We start from the raw sequence: 19,394 nt of genomic DNA, 5'->3' as shown, positions 1-19,394 counted from the left end.
AAATTTAATCGAGATCGGTCGGGTGATTCAAGAGTGATGAAGTGACAAAGACAGTCACTTTAATTTTCATTACATATTCCTCCCTCTCTCGGGCCCCTACGTTACACCGTCAAACTAAAATGATAAAAGTCGTCCCAGATCCGAAGCTTAGCTATGTTTAAAGTTTGATAGAGATAGGTCTGTCGGTTCTAGAGATTCGTAGTCACAAACATAGTTACTTTCAATTTATAATATAGGTTATTATTATTATTATTATTATTATTATTATTATTATTATTATTATTATTATTATTATTATTATTATTATTAACGTACTTTTGAACTTGCACGCAAATACTGCAAATGTTTTATTTCTCTATTTTTACTCTATTTTTACCTCTATTAGTAGGTACTAATTTATCTCTAGGCCGTGGAATAAATGAATTTCGTTGTACACTTTGGTGCAAATAACGTTACAGGAAGAAGCCTGTTAGTTTCAAAGATCAGGGCTAAAATAAGTAATATTTGGCTTATAATTTCAGGTGGAATGATAGTGTAGGGGTAACGTAATGGCATTGTGAATAATTGAGCTATCTAACATAGATTCAACTTCTGTTCACGTCAAAGTTAATTTTTTACAAAGTGATTGTGAAGAATTGATTTATCATACTGGACAAGAAATACATAAGAATGTGGAAGCTAGCACCTGTATCATGATATAGACGATTTACAAATGTTGGTTGGGAAAGGTCAAAGATATCATTGATCAGCAGTATACACTTCGTGTTATCGATCTCAGAAAGAAACAATACACCATTTGTTAAACAAAATTTGGCTAAAGTAATCGGTGGTGTAGTGGTAACGTGCTAGACTTCCAAATGGAAAATCTTGGTTCGATTCCCTTTCAGGTAGTATGATTTTTTCGCATAAAATAATGGCTGCAAATAGAGATTCATCTTCTGATGGAGGACTTACAAGGCATCACTGGCCATATTTAGAGTAAATAGTGTGTGAATTCTACATCACACACTGCAATGATAAGTTTGTTTCATATTTATATTCGTCCCCCTCTCTCTCTCTTTCTTGACGTTTCCCTATCCTGTCTTTGCATCTTTCACTTCTCCTCTCTCTCCCTGTGTCACCTACGTGCACTTCATATTCCAAAGTTCAACCGAAGCAAGAGCGCGATATACCTGGTCTGGAGAATCTAATTAACTGGGAACTTCGGCGTCGTGTTTTTCGTGCTCTGGGGATAACATTTCCAGTCCTGCTCATCTCTGACAGAAATTATGTTTAAACGCAAGGAAATAAATAAAATCTATTTATTATTCTCTGGGTTACCGAATCTCAGTCGAATTACCGGGTCACTACGGATTTGAATCCTCGACCCAGTGGTGGTGTATAACCTAACCAACATCATCCGACTGACACAATGATCAGTTTGAGCTCTTAGCGCGTTCATCCCATCTGTGCAAATTACGTTATATCCGGAAAAGATTAAATCAATGCTGGATGTTCGGATCACATAAATCTTCGGAAAGACTAGAAAATGGTAATTATTTGAAAACAAAATCTTATTTAGACTAGTTCGACACGAAATTTGTTTCCATTCTATAATCCAATATGTTTTATTCTCGTTCAAATTTGAAACATGCTACATCTATGAGGAACATAAACTTTTCCTTTCGAACATTTGTAACTTTTCATTACGATACAGTTTGGACTTTTAATATAGGATATTTCTGATAGAATTTTAGCAGTAAAATATAACTCTTCCATTTTTCTTTCCTTCTTTTTTTCCTTTCGTTTCGTTTTTTTCTTTTTCTTTTTTTGTTCAGTTTACATTAGTAGTCTAAAATGGAGGATATGACCAACGCTATCTACTGGGTATATTAGAATGTATTTTGGATCAGTACGTCCAATGAACACTACGAATTTGCAATCAAACCACGCGGAAACAAAGCATGTGTGTTAAAGTTTTGACATTATCATAGATGTGTCTCGGAGATCTAAAGTTCTACTTGAAATTGAGTTTGCTATTCATTATGAAAGTGACATAATGAATGTTTAAAGCATCTTCTATATATTCAAATAGTTCTGAAAAATATGTAAAAACAAACGTTATTTATATATTACTGTTGGATTTCAGGAAACGGAACATTATAATGTTAGATTCTTTTCTTACTACATTTGAATTCCACATTTTTATCTCTTCTCCCTTTTCATTTCCTTCTTCTCTTCTCTTCTCTTGTCTCGTTCTTTCTCTCTCTCTCTCTTTGCCTCATTTCTGTATCTCTGTGAAATAGACATCCATTGGTTTCAATTTTTCATTGTGTGTGTTTCAGTTTCTCCCTACATTAACCTACGATTCTTGTTTCGTTTCGGTTTTGTTATTTTATTTTATCGAAATTAATACTTGTGTAGTTTGAAATTAGCATTGCGCTCATGTTTTTAGCTAATTTTAGTATGGGAGAGAAGAAAGGAGGAGAGAGTGGGGGTATCTTTATCTGACACGAATATGGGATAAGAATGTGTATATTGTGTGGCCTAACTGCACGGCGTTAGCTGTCGCATTGTGATGCGGAGTGTACAATACCCTGGTGATAAAACGGCGGTCATGGATGCAAAGAAGTCCATGAGTGTGTTCCACAGGTCTCCCAAATTTTCGAAGGATCTCCCACGAAGATGGTGTTGAGAAAATGAAACAAGTGGTAATCTGTTGGCGCAAGATCAGGTAAAAAACGGTGCACGGCACAGTGTCTCCCAGCCGAGTTGCTGAAGAGTCTCATGGTTCTCTTTCTCACATGTGACTTGCCATTGTCATGCAGGATCAGTACACCTGCGATTCACCAATGCCAGGTTCTTCAGTTGCAATACACAGTTCCAACTGCTAAGTTGAGACGTCAGCAATGATGGTGTGATCAGGTGGAAGGAGCTCCTAGTGCACAACTTGCCGACAATTCTACCATACAGAGCTCATAGGTCGTCTTGAGGTGTAAGGAACAAAGTTTCGTGGCGACAATCAGTGTCCGTTGCGTTTGAGAGTCTCATAGAGGACCTACTTTTCGTCACCAGTAAATAAGAGATGAAAGATGGGTGTGTTCAGTTGCCTAATGGGTAAAGACTCACATGCTGTCATTCGTTGTTCCTTGTTGGATGTATAGGGTACCCACTTGCTTAACTTGTACGACTTCTCTATCCGTGCAGGTGCAGTCTGGTTGTTTCAACTGAAACATGGAACCTTTCTGCAAGTTTGTCACACATTAGACCACTATTCTCCTCGATGGCTGCTTTCAGGGCCTCACTATCAAACACATGTGGTCGTCCACAACGAGGTTCATCCGAAAGGCTCACATCTTCCGAAAGTAATTCCTGGAACCAATATTGAGCAGTGTATTAGTTTACAGCATTCTCCCCAAACATCTGGTATATGCGACAACTTAATGCGGAAACTGACAGGCCCACTTTATTATAATACCACAAACACACGCGAATAAACTGCTTCAATACCTCCGTTTCCTTCGACGCTGGACAAACTATGAGTGCTGTATATACCACAACATGCCTCTATTACTGAAGATCGATGGTTAGACTAACTCCCGATCGCTTGGTAGGCATGTGCGTCATTTCATTTCCTCTCTGTGAACGCATCCTTAATGGGACGTCGAAAACGGTAAGATCTAATTTGTTTCTCGTTGCCATAAACTAATTTTAATGTTTCTATTTCACTTCTCTGGATCTTGTTTCCTTCCACCTCAGGGTCCTCTTGTTCTTTCACCTGAGGATTTATCACTGTTATAATCAGTTTGTAATGCTAATATTATAGACAGGCTAATGCCGTTAAACTTGCGTTACATTCCTTAAGACTTACAGCTTTTTACTTGTTTTTTAGATTATGTCAAGAATCAAATTCAAGATGAAAATTCACGTACCTATTAAAGATACTTGTATTTCAGTATATAAGAAAGAATATTTTTGGTAACTTCCAATAATTTACATTTCATTGCAGCTTATTTCAGTGTGAACTATTTCTTAAATTATATTTTTTTTTCACATTAGGCCCTACTATTGACATTTTCAAGTATAAAAGTATTCATTTCATACTTGTTTTGTTCCATCCATTTATGTAATGAAACATAATGGGGTAGTATTTTGAAGTATGTTCTTTAAATCGTTTAGAACTAAAGTTAAGTATTTTATTTCAAAAGAAAAAAAACAAATTTTATTATATTTAATTTCAGCAATAAATATGGAGCAAGCCAATGTACTGATCAAACATCAAATAACTGACATCCATCATGTTGGCTATAGCTGTCTGCGGACTAAGGGAAGACAATTTAGTTTTAATCTGTAAAACTATTTCTACTTTTCTTAATGGATATATCTATAACTGTCTTTATTGTTGTAGGTTTCTACTTCTTTCTCTTCACTTAAAAAGAAATTTGCAAAAAGTTGAAGCATGCTTAAAACTGTGATCGGATAATTCTCTTTTGTGGTTCTTCTACTTGATCAAGAAAAAATACATAAGAAAGAGGCAATAAAGAATAGAACGCAGACCTCATGAATGGTAGTCAAGTACGGACCCAGTTAGCCACGGAACAGCATATAACAACAATTGTGTACTCTGTAAATACGTATATTGCAATAGTCGCAAGTTTCGATTTAAGTTGTCAAACAACATAGTTTTAGTTTCTTCTTTTCATTAAGTATCATGACAATTCTGTAGTGTTTTGTGTGAACTTCAAATAGGAATACAAGTATAATGCATTTCTCGATTTTGTTGGGAACTGCACCTTTCAAAGCTTTAAACTATTTAGTTAGATTGCAATGATGAAGAAAGGTAGGCATCCTACCGATTTAATTATCATAATAAGAAGCAAAAGATAGTATTCCACAAAAATCATGAATATTTTTATTGTGAAATATAATACTTTTCTACATATGCAACACCAATTTCAAGCCCAATATTTAACACATATTTCAGGCTTTCCGCTTTAAAAAATCAATTATATATCCTTTGCAACACAAGTCTAAGTGCAACCATAATAAAAGGATGCACGTACCATCAGACGATATTAAATTAATATCACGATTGTACGTATTCCTCGGTGCTCTAGTTTCTAGCACTTTCACCTTTGATACAGGATAATGTGTGCTAGATATTTATGACAAAACATTAATCAAATTCGAATTGTAACTTAAGCTATAGGTTTTGTGTTATATAGTCCCACTGGTGACATATGAATCAAGCCTCAACCATGTACCAGGATTAAAATTAAAACTTTATGAGGCATATGAAACTTGTTCAGATACGGGTATTTTTTTTTACAAAAAAAATGTTAGTACATGACATCATAGTTTAAAAATTGTGAATTACCATAATCAATCTTAATTGCAGAAGTTCCGAATTCTATTTTGTTTACGAGAAAATGAAAACATTACACAATATTTAATGTTTTTGTTTGTAAGCTTATTTGGAAGATTATCTTATTCCTGTTCTCTGTATCTTCCACTTAATTTTCAACTGCGTAAAAGAGAAATATCGACGTATATGTCTATTTACTTAGGGTTTTTTTTATAATAATACATGGACGATTATGATAAAATATGAAACATGAAATATGAAATTTTCGTTTTGCCAACATATTAAAAGTTTGAATAATTGGTCATGTTTTGTGTGTGTGTAAAAAATAAGTAGAAATACCCTGAAAAGAGTATTCCTTTAATACTTTGCTGCTATTAATACAAACAAAAATCTCATCTATTTCTTCTCCTTCGGAATCATATGGTATCGAAGTTCTTGTTTCACCTTGAAGGGATGAGCCTAAGTAAAAAGTTCTTCCATTCCCCTTCTGATGATAAATGCTTCACTAGCTGGTTTAAGTTTTCTAGGTTTTTTTTTTTTTTTAGAAACTTTTATTGACAATGCTGAATGGTATAGTAGAACACTGCTGAATAATACATTTTCTGATAAATTTCTTTTTAAAGGAATACTTCAAAAATTGAAATTTTTCCATACTTTCTGCAACCAAGAGTTTTCAATGTTCCTTAGACAAGTGTTTAAATCTTTTGGGTATAAGTCAAACAGAGAATCTTTAGTCTTTTCGCCTGTACTGACAGTTTAAAACAATGACAGAGATATCCTTTGCATTCGTGGAAGTTTTTATCATTCATATGTATAGCATAAAAATCGTCTTCTTTCTTTACTTGTTTTATCAGTTTCTTAGAGTTCCTATCCATTCTCTCGTCTTATTTTTCTGTTTCTGCAAAGTTTGTATCATATAGCGAAAGACGTTTCGTGAGTAAATAATGCTAGATGTGTATCTAATTTTGTTGAATAAGCTAGTTTTATTAGGTACTGCACCATTAGAAAATGTCTATGAGGCAACTAGCTTTAACTTCTCGTTGTTTGCGATTAAAGTTAAATAAAGAATGTCGAATATTTTTAGTCATTAACTTTCCATTACGCCAAGTAATTCTACTGAATAAAAATTTAGTAAATTCCTCAACTGAATTGATTAACGTCCCATGTTCTTAGTCTTGGAATGTTATTCTATTCAGCTGATATTTTTATATTAAAAGAAAGGTTTTGAGTTGGAATTACAATGTAATAGTATGCAAATGAATAGCAAGTGAATACATGTCGATAAATAAAAAAAAAGTAAAAATGAGCTGAGTTGGAAAACACCAATCCCTGTTTTTCGTAGAAAAGAAATTGGTGTTTTCCAACTCAGGTCCTTAATTTAAAATGCAATTTAACCAAGTAAGTATTTTACATGATATAATCCTACCTCTGTTCCTTGCAATGGGAATCCAATGGCAATTGTTAGTTGTTCGTCACTACTCCCAATTGACTTGTTCCTGATTAATTCTTCTGCATATTCATAGCCATTGCTGCAAAGTGCATAATATTTTAAAATACTTATCACATACATACTAATAACTAAACTATTTAACCCCCTTCAATACCATAAGAATTAGAGGTTAAGAGAAAAATATTGTCGAACTAACCAAGCTATCGTTGACATGCAATCCCAAATTTCTCCGTCACAAGTTGGACACTTTAGCGATTTCCTAATTATGGTCTGGGACAAATTGAAGGGCGTAGTGAAAACATGGTGAATATGGTATATTTCAAACTTAACATTTTTACAGTTCAGCTTCATGGTGAATAAGGATGTTTTTAAATAAACAAACATAAACATTTCAACCTATTATAGATGTTTCATAATGTTTCATTCCTCTACACAGTGTTAGCAATTCTAATTTTTCTGTGTGCCAATAGTAGCCTTACTATATCCATCACGAATCCATAAGTAGCTTATAAAATCATATAAAACCAAAATCTAATTACAAAACTATTACAGAGCAATATATATTTATATTAATTTATATTGAGTTTCATTAGGTAGTTCCTATATCTTTAACACCTAGTGCACGACAATTTAAACTTCTTAAAATGATCCGTACAGTTTTAGGACAGTTTAAAGTAATGTGTCAAACATGTTCTTTGATCGCGAAAGGGAATATTTCTAATAATTCATAGATTTTAAATATGCTAATTTTTAACCTGATACACAATCTAAAAAAACTGTAAGGAAATAATAAAATGTCTCATACCATTTTGCGTCACACTTTTTAACTCCTTTTAATAAAGTTGAATGTTTGTCTTTGTTGGAACTGGGTACAACAGTAATCGTTATTCCGTTTCCAGCAGAGTGTGACTTATTGTATAAACTTTGCTTATCTCACGAAAGAACTTAAGTTCGACTTTTACTCTTACTTACTCTCTTCAATTTCTTGGTTCAAATTACTTTCAGATATATTAGGGTTACTTCAAACAAAAATCTTACAATTTATCGAAAATAGGTTTATTTCAGACTTATAAGAAAAAAAACTTTTGCATTATGTTATTAATTTTATGTCTAGTTAGTATTTAAAACTGAAAGAAATGAATGAAAAAATTTAAAAACTAATTTTTATGTATACAAATAGTTGATAATTCTATGTTTGATAAAATTACTTCCTAAATATTAATATCTAACATTAAAAGATGTTTACAGGTTAACATATTTCACAATATATATTATTAGTTATATTTCAACATAATATTATAGGCACATACGTAATTTCCTGAATTACAGAGTACGTTGCATATTAACTGAGAAAATAAGCCAACCTAATTTATGAGGAAAAGCATGATATTACGAAGCAAATTGTACATACTTTAATCGTTTGAATGGCCTGCTTTTGGCATACTATGAAATTATTCATTTTACATCAAAATTGGTACACGTGCAATGAAATGTCACTACAACAGTGGTGCGTGTCTGGAAGTAATTAACTTATTTAAAAATCGCTGGAAGCGACAATTGGGCCGTAGACCCCTTAGTATGACACACATGGCTGTGACATGCTGTACAATGTTGACCACAATGTTACTTATTGCTGGAGTCTGGTAACGTATGTGAATTTACCTGTTTTGGCAGTTGAATGCTGAAATAGTATCTTTCCTGTTTTTGTAATTAGTTTTCATTGACCTAGAACTACAAGGGGTTCGAGATAACATAGCACAGTGTGACAAATGACAATTCTAGCGGGACGAAATTGTTGAGAAGCTAATTTCGGAACCAATATGCGTGATTACTGGTGGGCTATTTCTTTGTCGTGGAGTATAAAAACCAGTAGGTATTGACATCAAGGGCGTCATGTGAGGTAGTAGGAGGGGGCAATTGTCAACCCGAAACAGAAACGTGTTTGAATGAACGGGTTTTAGTAACAAAAACGTATGAACTACATTTCGAACCAATATATTAGCATTCACAGTTAGGATGTAAAACGTTAAAAAATTACCAAACACATGTAAAGATGCTTAATATTTGGAAGAATTGAGGCAGATGCTGTAAAGGATTATCATCACCTTACAAATTAAGAGGATACAGAAATAGAAAATTACCTTATCCTATGTCATGTGACTTTTGCACCCTTTCCCTCTGTACTGCAGCACATGTTAGTAAAATATGTTCAAAGAAATTGAGAATGATATAAATTTCGCTATATAATAATCTTTGCATTACACTGTCCCTTAATTATCATCCCCCTGACACAATGTAAACTTATACGCCTTATCGACATTTATTAGAATATGAAACAAAATTCTGTACATAATGAATTAACATAAATAAAGATAGCTGCAACATTGACATCTCAATTATTGTGGCAACTTTGTTCTACGATGCACAAAAAACATATAATGTATTAACAGCAAAATTATAAAGAAAAGCACTAAAATGGCTGTTAGGAAATAACAAGAAACAAAGTATGCTTATGGGCCCTCAGAATCCCATTTATCATCATCTAAGGAAACGCCATCTGTATTCAAAGCAGGCAATGAAAGTAACGAAAGAACTTCACGCTTTATATGGCCAGCCTTTTTTCGAGGTTTGCATCTTTAACGGATCAGAGAATATCAAGAGTCTATGAATGAGATCTGTGTTGCTATCCACACGTGAGTTTTTTCGTACTTTCTAGTGTCTTTGTCCCTTGTCTCTTGTGTTTCTTCCGAAAATTGGCCAATCAAAAGAATACAAGAGGCAATAACAATTTTCGCATGCTACAAAATCTTATGCACGCTACTTGGCATGTGATAAAATTTATAATCTCGTAAGTACAAATGTTTAGTTGCTGCTGCATACTGCTCGAAAACATCTGCATTAATGAGAAAACCGCAATTGTTGCATTCTAAAATTACATGAAAATGTTCAGTGAGTTCGACATTAACAGTAATGTCAGCAGACAGTTCAGGATTTCTGAAAAACCTTCGGGCTGTATTACCATAATTGGTATCTCCTCCCTGTTGTGTAAGTATATCAATCAAAAGGCCATCTCATTTCGCAATTTTTCTTGAATACACTTTTTCCTACTGGCTGATTTATTTTTCATTTCGGGTCCTGTTACTAGCCACACTTTTACATCTAATCTATAGGTATGCAATGTGCAATATGCATTCCATAAACCTCAAAACATAATGTATTGTTGAGTTAAAAGATTTGCGCCAACAATGAGTGCCAGAGCTTGATCTGCAGATATATTCTTCTTTTTATTTTCGTCATTAGACACTGAACTGCCCATCTTTTTCATACTGATACCTCGACGAGGTGACGCTTCTGATAGTTCTTTCACTATGATAGCAGAATCCTTTTTGCCCTCTTCTCGAAGCTTCATTTCCGCAACAGTAGATATCTGCTCCAAGCTATTTGATGCGACGAAGTCTCTGAGCTTCGTTTTCTTGGTTTTCTCGCAACATTTACTGAATGTCTTGGATGCCAGAAATAGTAGATAGTTTGTCAGTGGATGGAGAAGACTCAGTATTAGCTTTAGAACAGTGTCTGGTAAACTTATGTTTCCGCATAACCAGTCTGCATTCAATGTAAGGAATCGTTCACGATGACGATGAGATTTGTCCCATCTATACTCAACTTTCTGACATAAGCTTCTTACAAATACCTTTAAATACCCTTAAATTCATCGTCAGGGAGGTGTTCCACGCTGATTATTTTCGGAACAAGTTCATACACCTTCTCAAAACGCTCAGATTTCCGGTGACGCGACCAAACATCAAATATTGTTTGCTGGGAGTTTGAGGACGCCATCCTGAAAAAATAGCTAATTATTAGAAGCGCAAACATGCGCAGAATTTTTCTTCATATTATTTTAGTACACATCCTAGTGCATGGACTAAAATCAGTCTGACGTCTGTATACGACTGTATAAAAGATTTCCAATCTATACTACATTAATGATAATATTAAATAAGACATGATGACATTGTTACAGATCAGGTGTTATTACTGATGGTTCATACACACAAGACACTGCTAGACGTACATATAAAACTTAGTTCAAAAATACATAGCAATGTCACTCCAAACATACTGCAATGTTTGGAGATAATACATTTAGTTTCTGACTGTCATTTTCAATGCTACACACCATGAGTTACTTTGGTCGACTTTGGAGCCTTTATGCGATTTCTCTGTCGCAGATAATGACATTTCTTATTGACATTCTTCTTCGTAGAACCCTTGTCTTACAATCTATTAAATATCACGTCTTTTCACGGACTTCAATTTTTTGAATTAAATCCCCCTGGATTCATCAAATAACACATTGTGCATAGGTTTCTGAGTGGCACACACTCGATGTTTTGGACGAGTAGCTCTTTATCCTCTCCTACAGGGATGACTGTACACCCGTTAGAAGCTATCGTGATGAGTGGAATCTGCCAGAGATTATTGTAGAATAGCATAATGGAAAGTTTTAAGTGTGAAACGCCAATCGTTACTACAAACGATCTCTGTTGTTACGCAGTTACTGAAATCTCAACTTTATCAATACAAAAGGAACGTTCTAAAGGGAAAAGCCATATTGTTGCGTTAGACGACTCTGGGGAGAATATTTCAGGAAAACAGTATTCATAACTATCTCGGTATATGCAGGATTTTTAAGGAACAACGGATACCCCTGCTTCCTTGGTGTGCAGGATTAGTGGATGTTTACTATCGAATATAACATAATAACATTGGTTTTGCGTTGACGTTCCATTTAATGAAATCTCCATATAACTCCAAATTTTTAAGACAAAGTGTATTTAAGAAATAAAGTACATGAATAGCCACAGGAAAAATACAAATGTACCATATATTACCTTAAAACATTTGACATCTAATATTTTAAGAACTTTCTTCCTTCACCGTAACCTATAATTTCCTTTGTCTAATTTAGTAGCAATTAACATATTCATATTTATAGGTTAAATTATTTATAATATATTTCGTGTTTTAGTGTGAGCGCTCCCAGGATGGATTCCGGGTGAGGACACTCGGTCAAAACGGTGTAATAGCTTTTTGAGGCCAATCATTATAAGTAAGGTTTCTCGTGTGATTTTCTTAGTTGCAACGGGTCTAGGTCAAAACCCCCACAGCCAAAACCCTCACACTCAAGAAATGTCAAAACACCCACAGATAAATACCAGGCTGGCAACTAACATACAAGTCGAAGACCGCTTCCTTCCTCTCTCCCTTCCCCAAAAGTGTGTTCTTAGAGCGACCTCATCCTTCACAAGTGACGGACTTAAGACGTATTTGCCAGTTGTAGCCAGAAATAGGTACAAATAAAATAAATAAGTTCCATATTTTCCAAAATGAGATCAACATATGTTCTTGAAATGAAACTTTATTTTGTGGTTTCTTCTAAGAAGAATGTTTCCACCTACCTTTCAATTGCTGGAAGAGCTGAGTTGTATGTAATGCAAGAACCATATATAGTTTTGAGAAATGTTCCTTGAAATTTCTCGTCAGTGTTCATGTTGAAAACTGTCCATTTCGGGATATTTCTTACCTTAAAAAGTAATATCATTATTTGACATTAGAAGTATTATAATAATTTGGTCCATCATAATCCTTAAACATGTAATCTCAGAATATGCTCTTTTAACATGTCTAATACGTCGTGTTAAACCAGAAGATCTCAAAACATTTGTTTGATAAAGTGATTTCTGAAACGGTATAAAACTTCTTACGATGATCAGAGTCTTGTCAAAAGAGCAGTTTTGTCTTTCGGACCTCGTGTGTATAAATTTCTTTGACTTTTTGTTCAATAATTGCATATGAGCTGCATGAACTGTAGAAAGAACATTCATCTTAAATTGTAGGTATAATATTCTCTACATTATTTTTGTTCCTTTTCTTGTACTTAATTTTACTATTATTAGTTTCTATCTTGTTCATTATAATTTTGGAAATATTCCACAGTATTAATAAAACGAAACTGATCAAAGCACGAAATATACCGGGTGTTCCAGACCACCCGTACACCAATATGTAAATCTGAAGTAAATTAAATAAAATGTCAGAGAAAGGATTTAATCTGTTTCGCTATGTTCTACTGAATCATGCTATTTCCAGTTTTCGGTTTTTACTACACTATTTGGACCGAAAGTGGAACATGATACTTTTCATCGTGGTTTCAGATTCTAATTAAAACATAGGAATCTTCTGTTTGAAAAATTTTTGTGTAAAATGCTTCAAAAGACCTTTAAATGACCATTGAAATCGGTTGTTTCCTGAACGTGGTTTTAATTTCTACACCAGCCGTATATTTATCTAGAAATCTAAATAAGTAAATTATATTAAATTTTAAATATGATATTGTATTTAAGGTATTTGGCTATACTTTATCGAATCGTACTATTTTCAGCTTCCAGTTTTTCCCGTAAGTATGTTATTCAAACCGGAAGTTGAATTTTTTACATGTAATATAATACGTTTCATCGCTGTTTCAGATTCTACGTCAAAACATAGGAAACTTGTTTGAAACTTATTTTGGCTTCTGATTGAAAATTCGATTCCAAGTGAGGCAATGTGCTTAGATCCAATTTTTGGAATAGTGTAAATATCCTCAGGAAACAATTCTTCAGATTTTGTTATATTCCCTATAAAATTAGTAATGATCTTAACGGTAAACTTGTGTAAACTGGAAGGATTTGTAACAAAAATATAAATATATAATAAAACATAAATAAATATTGTTCTTTAGTTATGTTTTTTACTTGATATATTTGTTATAGCATCTGTGGTTTAGATTACTCTTATCTAGGTTGAGTTGGGTCTTAGGGTCTTCCTGTTCCTCGAAACATGCAAGATACAGGACATAACATGGAATACCATGTTCTAATCTTTATACCTACATTCCATTATTACAGAAAAAAATTCTGAGTTCTATTTCAACAGGATCAAAAGATCCAAACTCAACTTAGAGCAATACAATCTAGTCCGCAAAGGAATATCACAATAAACATATCAAAGGAAAATATAACTATAAAACAATATTTATTTATATTTTTTTATATACAAGGCATGTTCGGAAAGTAAGTACCGTTTTGTCAAAATACTAAAACAGGTTTATTCAAGCCAAATTTATTTTTACATTAAAGAGTACTCAAACTATTTTTCGAGGGATAGTTTCCACCAATGTTCAAACACTTGTCATAACGGGTGATCAACTCGTCCGAACCTTCATCAAAGAAACATCTTGCGAGTGAAGACAACAATAACTTCACAGCGTTTTTCGCGTCGTCACGTTCAAAGTGCTTAGCGCCGAGCTCACGCTTCGGGTAGTGAGACGGCACCAAGTTGGGGCTGTATAGCTGGTAGTCAAAGTGTTTCAACCGAACTGTTGGATTAACGTTCGGGTGGCACCACTAGTATGAGGACGATCACAGGCACAGTACACTCGCGACATCTCAACCGTACTGGAGTCAGTGAAGAGGCAACTAACCACTGAAACGAGCGAGCATGCACGAAGCGTACTTGGCGGCATTCAAATAACACGGTGCGTACTTGGCGGGATATTTCGTTGAGAAAGTTTTGGACAACTTGATCACCTACTCTGGCAAGTGTTTGAACATTGGTGGAAACTATATGAAAAAATAGTTTGAGGTGTGTTCTTTCATGTAAAAATAATTTTGGCTTGAACAAACCTGTTTCAGTATTATTTTTTTTTCAAAATGGTAGTTACTTTCAGGACACGTTTCGTATTTATTTTTGTTACAGATCGTTTCAGTTTACACAACTTTACCGTTAAATTACCAATCTTATAAGGAATTTAAACAAAATCTCAACAAGTGTTTTCTGAGAATATTTACATTACTTCAAAAATTAAATCTAGACATATTATACCTGACTTGGAATCGAATTGTTAGTCGAAAATAATTCATAATTCTAAAATAAATCATTGAAAAAAAATATCAATTGACGATAAATACAGGGGCAATTATTAAAGATAATCAAAAATCGAAATTAAATCCAATACTGATTTTTTTTTCTCTTCTTCTTCTTCTCCTTTCCATTTTAAGTTTTCCTTTATTATATCTGTTGGTCTCCAGTTATTTGTAAAGTTCATCTGTCATCTTCTGCTTTCACTTTGTCACAATTTACTAACCTAATACTTCATTTTTCTATATGAAGTTCTTTGTTGAATGATCAACATCATTCCTTTTATGACAGAAGATCCCTGGTGTACAACTCTTCTGATAGCATTTCGTGACCAACTTGTCTCCTTATCCTACAATCCAGGAACACAACTTCCGCCTTTTATCTACTTCTAATTCTAGTTCTATGCCTTTTTTTCCTAGTTTTCTGTTTTACACGAATTCGATTAGCTATCTCTGAGTATCCTTCCATATCCCGAATCAATCGTAAACATACGAGGGGGTATTCAAAAGTTTTAATTACCATAAAGAAGTTATACGGATATTTACAAGAAACTTTTTCTGCATAATCAATGTCATTTCTATGCATACTTGTGCAAATATCAAATATGTATCTAAAGTATATTTTTCCACAGCCTGTGTCCACATCAGTATATTTTTTTCCAAATCAAACTGCAAGATAAACAAAATTGAAGTCTGAAGTATCATAAAGTTCCTCCATTTGAAGGGCAACAACGCACGCCAACTCCACGGCGAAATGAAAGCTGTCTGTGGGGATAAAAGCCCATCATATGACATGGTTGTGAGGTGGAAGCGGAACTACCAAAGTGGTCACATGCCCCTCACAGACGAGCCATGAGCGGGGAGATCTTCAATCAAGGATGAACTTGCCGTGATGAAAAAAAGTGGAGGCCGTTATCCTCGAAGACAGAATATCAGACGTGGAAATAGTGATGGCGGAAATTGGACTAAGTTACGGAAGTGCGTGGAGGATTATTCATGAGAAACTACACATGAATAAGATGTCTACATCATCGTTTACACCTCTTCAGAAGCAAACTCGCCATGAGTTTGCCACGACCCACCGGTTAGGCTATGAACTTTTGCCGCGTCCACCTTATACGCCTGATCTTGCGCCAAGTGACTTTTCTCTCTTTCCCGAGATGAAGAAACCACTTCGTGGTCGGCGATTTGATGACATAGAGGATGTCATTTTCAAAGTGGAAAAGTGGTTTTCGAGCAAATCGGAGGACTCCTACAAAGTGGGCTTGAAAAACGATGAAGAACTGCTGGGGAAAATGTGTGACTCTACAGGGAGACTGCGTGGAGAATTACCCTTAACCAATTATAGTGAGTATTGTATTTTTTTTCATTCATGGTGATAATTAAAACTTTTGGAAACCCCCTCGTATCTACTAAAGAATACCAGTTTATGCTCTACTTTCCTCTTAACTTCTTTCTCCCATTGGTTCATCATGGAAATACTAGCCACAGTTACAATCGCTTTTAATGCTCTATATTATACAAGATTATCCCGTCGCTTATGATCGACAAAACTAAAGCGAGGAAAGAAATACAGAAGACACGAGATACTGATGTATAAGAATTGCACAGGCTTATTGTAAGAAAGAAATGCATTTTTATAATTAAACAGACAATAGCTTTGTCCGAAGCAAAATAGGAACTAAAATATACGGCAAAATAAATAAAGAGGATCATTGGCATGGTTATTGTGCTAAGTGGGCAATATATCGGTCACATTGCACCGGTAAATGGAACTGGAAACGAAATAACCAACTTGACTTTAGACTGTCTAAAATATAATGATTGTAATGTTAATAATCTGGGAAGCGATCAGTTGCGAAGGTACAGCAAAAAGCACAAGACGAAATATCGAGGTCAAAATTCAGCGTGGTTTACTTCACTTCAACGGGCTGTTCTTTAGACATTTATTTGAGTACTTAAACGGAGAGATGACGGGTCCAGAGACATTCAGCAGAAAAGTTGAGAAGAATTGTGTTTCTTACAAACTCCTTCTTTAAAATTTCGAAATAACCGCATCTGAAGAAATCAATATAACAAAACTGAACTAACTAAAGACTCACAGTACCATCAGACTTCATTTAAGAGGATTTCAAACAGGGCACTGTGATACACATCAGGCTGTAAAATCTAAATGAAGTCTGATGCATGACTTTCGCTTTTCCTGAGATTGCCCTGGATTCGTTTGTCCTGCAGAAGAAGTGGCTTCCTTGTTTAAGAAGTATGGTTGGATTGCCTATTAAAGTTGAGTAGTTTGTAGTTTCAACACTCGTCACTAGTTTCTCTAAATCATGTTTCTCAATCAACTTTCGTCGCTGCGCCTCGAAGAACCACTATGACATTTTTTTGTCGAAAATGATTATGTCGTGCAAATTAAACCAGAAAGCTGTCAGGCAGCGTCCCTTATAATGTCATAAGTTGATATTCAATTGTTTCGCCACAACAATGAAAAATTATAGATTGCAATTAAAAGTTTCTGGTTCTCATCATGTACGCATTGATTAATTTCGGTAATTTTGGTACCAGTGTGTTTGTCTCGTCACATACTACAAGAATCAAGCGAAAGAAGATTGGGCCCATTTTGGTCCGTCTCATTCGTTTTACATATAAGACTACAAAATTACCGAAATTACCCATGTTCCCCGGTGCAATTTTGGTAATTTTGGTACCAGCGTGTTTGTCTTGTCACATACTACAAGAATCAAGCGGAAAAACATGGGGCCCAGTTTGCTTCCCTCTAACCAATACACACATCCTCTATGTGCTTATAAAGGCGCAAAAGGTGCTACGTAAACACATAAATAGTAATATAGTACTGTTGAAGCAAGCTACAACAATGTCCAGTGCATAATATACGCAGATCCAATTTTATTATATTTTTCAAGTGTTTCCGTGTATTTGGCAAAATTTTTAGAGTTCGAAATGTTTTTTGCTTCTCCTGAAAAGTTGTGCTTTTAACACATAGCGGTTCTTCGAGGCGCAGCGACGTTATCCAATACTATCGTCTGTCCTTGCACCTTTTCGTTTAAACTATTGTCGTTTTGTCTTTAACTGTGGAACGTTAATTTGAGCATAAGTTCAAAGAGATTCGAAACATAATGAAAACAAAATACGTGTGATAGTTTAATATTTAAAATCGACTGAAATTGAAGAAGAAAAATAGTGCAAATGCCTTATATAATTCAATAGTAAATGGAACATTCAAGTTACTACTTCTTACATTAAACATTTTTCATTCTTAAACATAAATACTACAAACCTTAAACAAGTAAAATTAAAGAGTTTACTAACCTTGTCCTGCAAATCTGATAAATTAGCGAGTTGTACTTTTTCATCATTATTATACATAATCATATTCTTCATGTTTGATTCACTGAGGTGTGCAAGGTCGGAGACAAAGTTTTCATAAAATTTCTTGTTCTTCACGTTTCCAAACACTCTGAAATATGGAATATTTTGTATATCTTTTTTAGTTTTCTTGTATGTACCGTGAATGATTTTGCCACGTTAAATCATGAAAATTATTTTACGTGGATAATTATAAACGGATATTACAAAGTTTTCATAAAATTTCTTGTTCTTCACGTTTCCAAACACTCTGAAATATGGAATATTTTGTATATTTTTTATAGTTTTCTTGTATGTACCGTGAATGATTTTGCAACGTTAACTCATGAAAATTATTTCACGTGGATAATTATAAACGGATATTACAAAGTTTTCATAAAATTTCTTGTTCTTCACGTTTCCAAACACTCTGAAATATGGAATATTTTGTATATTTTTTATAGTTTTCTTGTATGTACCGTGAATGATTTTGCAACGTTAAATTATGAAAATTATTTTACGTGTATCTTTTTTTCAGAAAATGTTAAATAAGCTAACAATTTTGGGGTAGTCCTATGGCCAAGTACTGGTGCAAAAAGAAATTAAAACATAATATAAGACTTTAAAGCCGTAATTGCATTATACATATTGTTCACTTTCTTACTTCCACTTTTCTAGTTCATTTATAACTGATATTTTAACTACGTTAAACATGGAATGCCTCATTCTCTGTTAGTGGTGATTTGATTAATACCGTAAAAGGGATCCTTCTATACCAACGCAATTCTAGCTTCCCCACAACTGTCATCGCTGGCTCTTTAAAGTATTCTTTGCCTTCCCCAGTGTATCGTATGAAAAAGTACCTTTGTAAAATCGGCATATTCCAGCAAGTAATTTTCCAGTATAGAAATTTCCCATTTCTCTGCAGGGAATCCTGATTCCTGATAAAACCAACCGCAGTGCCTCGTTTAGTGAACCTACTGTTGTTTTTTTTTTTTAATACTACAAATTTTAGGCATAAATCCAATATAACAAGAATGAAAATTTATCTAGAAAAATATATGGGCCATTAAAGTGAAATCCGTTTGATCAGTACAGCGTGTGGATACATAGATGTGATTTTTCAATGTTGTATGCTACCAAGCATGCATGTTAATGTACAGTACTAATAAATTTTCTATGTTTTATATTTCGTCAGAAATAGACAGGTAAATATGGCATTATCTCTTCGAAATCCTTCTAAACAAGATGAACATGTAGTAATCCAATTTCTTAG

General features: G+C 34.1%; 1 protein-coding gene across 1 annotated transcript; it reads right to left on the bottom strand.

Annotated features, from left to right (window-relative positions):
• Nucleotides 1–3,174: 3,174 nt before the first annotated feature.
• LOC145683089 (uncharacterized) lies at nucleotides 3,175–18,197 on the bottom strand. Its single transcript, XM_081754448.1, has 4 exons — nucleotides 18,083–18,197; nucleotides 12,254–12,378; nucleotides 6,771–6,873; nucleotides 3,175–3,351 (listed from the first exon to the last, which is right to left on the bottom strand). Exons 1-4 carry the CDS (start codon nucleotides 18,152–18,154, stop codon nucleotides 3,175–3,177), a joined length of 477 nt encoding a protein of 158 aa, XP_081610574.1. The 5' UTR covers nucleotides 18,155–18,197.
• Between the last annotated feature and the right edge of the window lie 1,197 nt (nucleotides 18,198–19,394).

Source organism: Thermobia domestica, chromosome 4 (genome assembly GCF_964235325.1).
Source record: "Thermobia domestica chromosome 4, izTheDome1.hap1.1, whole genome shotgun sequence".
In the NCBI taxonomy this organism is placed as follows: domain Eukaryota; kingdom Metazoa; phylum Arthropoda; class Insecta; order Zygentoma; family Lepismatidae; genus Thermobia; species Thermobia domestica.
Note: the sequence above shows the minus strand (reverse complement) of the source record. Positions and strands in the feature narration are given on the sequence as shown.

Coding starts and splice junctions, on each gene's coding strand:
- LOC145683089 (XM_081754448.1), bottom strand. CDS start 18,154: ATGAAGAATATGATTATGTATAATAATGATGAAAAAGTACAACTCGCT. Junction 6,874..12,253: donor GCTCTTCCAGCAATTGAAAG/GTAGGTGGAAAC, acceptor TGCACTTTGCAG/CAATGGCTATGAATATGCAG. Junction 3,352..6,770: donor TCCCATTGCAAGGAACAGAG/GTAGGATTATAT, acceptor TATTGGTTCCAG/GAATTACTTTCGGAAGATGT.